The 7,519-nt window shown below is 33.8% G+C and overlaps 1 protein-coding gene across 1 annotated transcript; it reads right to left on the reverse strand.

Annotated features, from left to right (window-relative positions):
- Positions 1-486: 486 nt before the first annotated feature.
- LOC132064866 (cysteine proteinase mucunain-like) lies at positions 487-6,156 on the reverse strand. Its single transcript, XM_059458016.1, has 5 exons — positions 5,488-6,156; positions 2,280-2,515; positions 2,027-2,167; positions 1,429-1,881; positions 487-791 (listed from the first exon to the last, which is right to left on the reverse strand). The coding sequence occupies exons 1-5, from the start codon at positions 5,969-5,971 to the stop codon at positions 693-695; spliced, it is 1,413 nt and encodes a 470-aa protein (XP_059313999.1). The 5' UTR covers positions 5,972-6,156; the 3' UTR covers positions 487-692.
- Positions 6,157-7,519: the final 1,363 nt, after the last annotated feature.

Here is a 7,519-nt window from a genome sequence, read left to right on the forward strand (position 1 = left end):
GAGAAGTGTTGAAATAATTTTGAATTGCTCACAGCTCATATTTTAGATGCATTTCTTTTGTAACTGATGGTAAAAATAACTTATCAAGATAAGAAAATATTAAAGCAAACATTTGCTCAAAAAGGAGTCTATACCTATTTTCTTTTCTTGTAAACAGGAAAACTTTTTTTTTTATTTTAATAAAAGCATATTCAAAATAACCTTGGGATATTTTCGTATTCTCTTTCAAAATACCTTTTTTGATTATTTTTTTTTTATTCAAGAGAACATCAGAACTTAAAAGAAAAACATATATACTTTTTTCATTCTTTCAGGAAGAGAGTGAAAGGAAAATAAATATAAAAAGATATAATTTGAAATGGGGAGAATAAAGATTAGGTGTGTCTACACAAATTACTTACCTTGATTTTGTGATTCAAAAGTATTTTGCACCACAATTTATCCAATTGATAGGATTTTCAAGCTTATAAAGAAAACAATCCAATATCTATCAATCAGTACTCAAATTTTCATTCAGAAATTCAAAGATGATGAATATTTACACATTAGTAAAATTTGTCCAATAAAAAACAACGCCTACCATCTAAACCAATCAACATATGCTAGCAACAGCCCCTCTGCCTCAGACCACATATTGAGCAGCTCTTCTAAACATAAGCCCTTGCCTGCTTCACCTCCAGATCCTAAATTACTCAAGCATAACTCACTTTCCTGTTAGATTTCACTCCTGACCAGTTCACTCTAGCAGGACCTCGCTTCATTGCTTTTACCTTCAATGGATTATCCTTGCTCTGTCACATGAAAAACAAAATTATGATAAGTAATCTTGAGTTGATCATTAACCCTTCTTTATACAAGACCAACATAAAGAAAAAAGTTTAATAGAAAAGAATGCTTATTTTAGAGAGTTGAGATGTTGGGCCAAACTTTCAAGAAGAAATAATGCTTTCGAACAGTAGTGTGAAACTATTTTGCATTAGCTGAAAATGGCAGCTTCTCTCCATGAGCACCTTTTGTAAGATAAGGTCAAGCACAAATGATACACTAATATTGGAAAAAGCGTTTTCCGAATTGATTAGCCAAATAAAAATTGTTGTTCTCCAAAAATACTTTTTGGAAAAGCACTTCTGACAAAAATCAATTTTCAAATTAAGCAGATTTTGAAAATTTTGCCAAATAGACTATGAATTTGCACTCAAGGATGGCCTAACAATTAATTAAGTGGGTGAAAATCATGGAGGACAAAGATTCAGATTCCAACGGAGACAAAAAGAAATAATACTACGAAGTAATTTCTTTCCATCTGCTTAAGTTATGATAGAGAAAGTTACTCAATACCTGTGTAGCTGTATTTGTGTGTGCAAGTTGACCTGAATAGCATGGTAGTAATAAAATTTAAAGGCCTAATGGGAGGGAGGAAAATCTTACCATTAGGCAAGTGCCTGCATCAACATCACAGACAGGATAATCCTGCGGACAGCAGCTGTAATTGTCATCACAGCAGGTAGCAGACTCATAAGGACAGCATCCCCAGCCAAAACAGTATTCGCCATACCGATAAATGCAGCAGCAAGTAGTGCCCTCGGGGCAGCTATAGTACTCGTCACAAACAGTTGGTGGTGTTACAGGACTAGGAGGAGATGGACCAGGATTAGGAGGATTCGCGCCATTTTTAAGAGGGTAAGAGGGCTCCATTGCAATTCCACACTTTCCACTAGTGCTATTAGCAAAATTGCGCTCGAGCCTAATGTATCCGCTTTCTCCCCAGTTAGGACCCCACGAATTCCTCACAATCCAGTAATCTGAACCATTTTCTGTTCCGTAGCCAACTACAACTACACCGTGGTCTAGTTGTGTTCCACAATATCCAGTGAAAACACCCTGCATGATTTGAAACAAAAAAAGTGTAGATGAGTAAAGTAGTACACATATGCGTACTAAAACAAACGCAGTGACGAATTTAGAGATAGTGGGTTCAGTTCTTTATATACGTGCTAAGAATACATTATGACAGTTATTGTCATACCGAAGAGTAGTGCTGGAAAGCTCTGCCACCAGCTTCAATAGCAACACTAACTGGTTGATTTGCCACAGCCTTCATCAACGACTTCTCATCGTTTTCTGGAACATCTTCGTATCCATCAATGGAGACAACCCGGGCATTTTTCTGAACGAGTAAATTTTTGTCAGTCCACCATTAATTTCTTGCTATAGAACTTACATTATGAAAGACATACTAATAGTTTGGATGTTATATATAAAAAGTATGGTTAGCTTACCCTGTTTGAATCACAAGTACCATCTTGAGCATGGTAAGGATAGTCATCTTCAGTGTCAATGCCACCGTTGTTTTTAATGAATTCAAAGGCGTAGTCCATGAGACCGCCGTTACATCCCTGGTTATAACTCTTGTCACAATCAACAAGCTCTTGCTCTGATAGGGAAATTAATTCACCGGTTACAATTTGATTTATTCCTTCAACAGCACCAACCGTTGAGAATGCCCAGCAACTCCCTTCATTAGAAAATATGCAAGTTCAGTTCAAAGTTCAAACGAGGATTCTATTCTTAACACAGATATACTAACATCTCACAGGCTTAATCGACATATTGGTTTCATCATAATTAAAGGAAGATTAAACAGCAACCAGGAGACCTTGGTTAAAACTTACACCAAATAAGTCTTCGTGGCTTAAGCTTAATTTATAAAGCGTAAAGTTAGGATCAACTCAGATATAAAATAAAGAAAGAAGCTGATCAACTTGCAAAAGCAAAATATATACTATGGCCTTTCAATCAAATCTTCATGCTTTCTGTTTACACCTCTATCATAGTCTAGCCTTTAAAACAAATTAGCAAGTATATTATGTTATAGTATGTACTGTATATGGAATATATTAAGATATGCACCTACCACCTCTAAATTTTATACTGTAACTTCTTTGTATTTACCGGCTATGGTGATGGAGAGATAACACTAGCAATTCAAGGCGGATCTAGGATTTGAAGGTAGCGGGTGCCATAATTTTCTTCAATATATATCTTGTTAGGAACGTGTATTTGGGTCAGGTCCATCTCTTTTTAGTTTATTCGGGTCAACTTAATAGGCTTTTTTAATTTGCAGCTATGAAATTACATCTCAAAAATCAAGAAACGAACATAATTAGCATCTTAAACAAGGAATCACACCCATTAACAACAGAAGTAAAATCAACATTTTCACCAAGGGACTTGCATCTCTTATGTATATTAAAAAATGAATTTGGACAAGTAAAATAACATCTTCAATAAGGGAATTACAACAATCAAAATAAGAAAAATAATAGAAAAACTCTTTAATAGGTAAATACACCCCATAAGTAAGTAGAATTAGATAAACTACAAGTTCTCAAAAATAAATCATAAATTTCATGTTTTTTCTAAGCGGTGCTTACGAAATTTCCATCACAATGTAACTAGTAAAGTAATTTAAATTGAATTTAACAATTATAGAATAGCATAAATTTTTATAATACATTCCCTCCATCCATTTTTATTTGTCCATTATACTAAAAATATATGTCCACTTTTACTTGTAAGTTATTTAGTTTGAAAAATCAAGACATAATTTACCATTTTATACCTATTTTGCCCTTATTATTAAGTGCTCCAATTCATTTCTCATTTTTTTTTTTTTGTTACTTATTAAGAGTGTCCCAAGTCAAATATAGACAAGTAAACATGGACGGAGGGAGTAATAAACAAAAGAAATTATTAAGAAAAAATGAATTTTGATCTCAATCCAAAATTCCCATTGAGACCCAAATTTTTCGATTCACATACTCACATATTTGAGATTAAGGGAAATGCTTAATTTAAGGGATTTTGAAGTTTCTATTTGTGTTTTCTAGCTAGAGATCACAGATAAAATAATAAAAAAGAGGAAAGACAATATAAATAATAAATAAATAAATAAAAAATTGGGAGAGCCGAAAAGGGAATTACTGGAACAAAGGAAGTAAAAAAGCACAAAGAAAAACGGAAGTCGAAAATGTTCAACATAGATTCAAATTTGTGCCTACCTGCCATGACACTTTTATCTAATTTAAGACTGGGAGTGGCAGAATCAAATATTTAACCTAATTTAAGCAAATTACAATATAAGTATATAAAAAAATTATTAATCTAGGGGGTCATGCCACCCCCATTCTTTAGTCTGGATCAGTGTTTTAAAAGTCGGGGGCGTAAGGCGAGGCGTTTTACGTCTGCCTCAGCGAGGCGCAAGCCCCGAGGCACGGGGCGTAAACCTCATGGACTTTAATTTTTAGTATTTCATAAAAGGATATAATTATAATAAATACTTTTAAATAGGCAAAATAGCGTAAAAATTTGAAGAAAACTATAAATATATGCTCCATCCCCACAAAAAAACTAATTAGAACAATCTATTATACGTTACTTACAAGCACAAGTGACTACTCGTTACTTTTTTGAGATAGTAGAAGACAAGATAAATAATTGGAAAAGAATATATATTAGGCATTCTACTAGAATAAAAAAAGGTCGTGACTTTTAAATTTAATGTTTCGGTTCTTTTTTAAAATATTTGAGTAATTACTAGTTGACTTTTGAGAATTTGGGCATTATATTGAGGACTTATTTAACAAATTTTGTTTTAATTTGAAGAAGTTTTCTGGGCTTACGCCCCAACATGCCCCCAACAAAAAAAAAAACTCGCCCCAAACGCCCGTACGTACGCCCCGAATTCTTTAGGCGTACGCCTTGAGACTTTCGCTTCGAACCATCGCCCCGGGGAATTTTTGATACGCCCCGCCCCGAGGCTTGCCCCGAAGCTCGCCCGGAAAACGCCTTTTAAAACACTGATCTGGATCCGCCCCTATTATTAGCATCCAAGCCAATAAAACATTCCAAGTGGCACTTCATTTCATCGTGTAAAGAAAAGAACCAAGCACCAAATACCAATTCCAGATCTCAGCTTTGGCTGTATATTTTCATGAAGATTAGCTACCAGACACAGCAGCAATTTATTTTTCCAATTTGTTGACTGAAATAACCATGAAAAGCGAATCATAGATACCCAATAACAGTCATTGACCGAAAAAGACGACAACATAGGTCAAATCAAACACAAAACAAAAATCAAAACATTTGACCTAAATTAGACTCCTCCGTTGAAAGTACTCTTCCTAACGGTTCCATCCCAAAAACAGAGAAAACAGCAACAAAACTATAAATCCCTCTATTCCAATTTACGTGGAACGGTTTGAATTTCAACAGTCAAACATCGTGAATTCAGGCATGATATCTTCATATTTCTTGAAATAAAATTTGAATATTTAGAAACTAGTAAAAAGTACTATAAGTCAAAGTCAAAATGATTGATAATTCGAAACATTTAAAGGATATATGAAAAAATTACTACAATCAAAAGAAAAACTTGTTTGAATCTACAAACACGAAGCTTTTGAAAGAAGAAAAATAACTCACCGCATTGGCCTTGATCTTTAACAGGGTTAACAGCACCTTTTTCTCTCCAATCAACGTTTTCCGGTAACTCTTCACCTTCCCTAAAACCATAACGGTCGCTTTTAGGTTTCTTCAACAACCTTGTTTTTCTATCTAACCTACCACCCACGTACATGGCACGGTATTCTTCATTGGTAAGATCAGAAAATCTATTCAAACCAAGTTTATATGGTTGTGTTTCAGCGTTGTTATGTTCATCGATGAATCTTAAATTATCCTTAAAAATCTCAAATCTTTTTTCTTTCTCACCAATGGCATTGTAATTCTTTCCGTGTTTAACAAGCCAAGATTCGTATAATCCTTTGACTTCATCATCTGTACGATCATGTGTTGTTCCTAAATCTCCATGCTTTTCGTCGTAACTGATAATGGACATGTCAAGTGCAGATGAAAGAACAACGAATGTAAGAAGAAAAATCAAACACGTCCTGATGGAAAAAGCCATTTTTTGCTTTGTCTTAATCTTTTTTTGGGTTATTGAGAATGTTGAGTTCTCTCTATATATATAGAGGGAAACAGAGTTTGTATTGGAGGAGGAAGGGAGGTAGAAAACAACTCAAACAAGAATGTGATTTATGGGTAATTGGTTTTAATTAAAAAGAAAAAAAACATGGTGGAATGGTAAATGATAAAGAGAAAATATATGAATGAGGATATGGGGTTGTCTATATACATTAGACCCCACCACCCCACTCCCGTTGAAATAGGGAATTTTCACAAGTTTCGTGCCATTCGCGAATTGTGTGAAGTTTTAAATGTGATACTAATCCTTCCATTAATAGGATTATGAAAATCTTGACCGTTCACATTGTTGCTGATTGGCCAAGCTTATTTTTCTCCCAAAAGTACTTATTTTTTTAATAAGTACTTATTTTAAAAAAGTAGGTGTTTAAAACTTTTAGAAAATAAGTCTTTTGGAAAGTAGCGAATCGTTTTTCGTAAGCCTAAAAAATAGCTTTTGCCCAAAAGACTTTTTTAAAAAGTGCTTTTGAGAAAAATACACATAGAAGCACTTTTTAAAAGCTTGGCCAAACACTAATTGTTGCTCAAAAGTACTTTTTAAATTAATTGGCCAAACACAAACTGTTTTTAACCAAAAGTACTTTTTTGAAAAGTATTTTTTATAAGTTATTTTTAGAAGCTTGGCCAGACAAGCTATAAGTATTACAATAGGATATTTTTCCTTTTATTAGTACTTGTTTTGCTTTCAAATTCCAATCAACTTTACCCGAGATTTTATTTCTTTAATTGTTTTATTGCCTTTGTTTTTTCTTAAAATATTTGTTTATATTGAAAAGGATGATTTTCGAGAAGTCTATATTGAAACAGAAAAAAAAAAAAAGGGGCGAATATAGATATTTTACTTTTTCGTTTCTAAGTGGTGTATTTTACTCATCCTATCCAGGATTGAGGATTTGAATATTGGTTTGGGTACAGATTTTTACGCAATGCATTTGGTTACTGGATTCGAGATATATATTTTTTATAGTTATTTGGCGGATCTTTTTAGCACATATACAATATTCGAGCCAAAATTCATAGATTTCAGATGAACCCATGAGTTAATGCTAAATCCGCAATGATCCTATGCTATTAATAATTTATAAGCATACTATTTGATTAAAGGTACGTACTTGCAGTGAGCAATTATTAATATAAGAAATTTAGAAAAATTGGACAAGCAATTACATGCATATAAAATTGGACAATAGAATAAAGGGCAGTTTGGTGGACTAAGCTCTCGTTACGCGCCGAGTTCAGGGAAGGATCGGACCACAAGAGTCTATTGGACGCAGTGTTACCTGCATTTCTGCAAAAGATTGTTTCTGCGGCTCGAACTCGTGACCACCTGGTCACATGACAATAACTTTACCAGTTACGTCAAGACTCCCTTCGAAATTGGACAATAGAATATGAAGATGAAATAAACGGAGAATATTGAGGTAATGACTTTACCGCTATTCCCTTTTCTTCTAGCCCGCGTATTCCTTTT

The sequence above is a fragment of the Lycium ferocissimum genome, chromosome 7 (genome assembly GCF_029784015.1).
Source record: "Lycium ferocissimum isolate CSIRO_LF1 chromosome 7, AGI_CSIRO_Lferr_CH_V1, whole genome shotgun sequence".
NCBI classification, from domain to species: Eukaryota; Viridiplantae; Streptophyta; class Magnoliopsida; order Solanales; family Solanaceae; genus Lycium; species Lycium ferocissimum.

Excerpts from the sequence above, each read along its gene's own strand:
- LOC132064866 (XM_059458016.1), bottom strand. The coding sequence starts at position 5,971 with ATGGCTTTTTCCATCAGGACGTGTTTGATTTTTCTTCTTACATTCGTT. Across the intron at positions 2,516-5,487 it reads TAAAGATCAAGGCCAATGCG|GGAGTTGCTGGGCATTCTCA; the intron begins GTGAGTTATTTT and ends TTTCTAATGAAG. Across the intron at positions 2,168-2,279 it reads GTACTTGTGATTCAAACAGG|AAAAATGCCCGGGTTGTCTC; the intron begins GTAAGCTAACCA and ends TTACTCGTTCAG.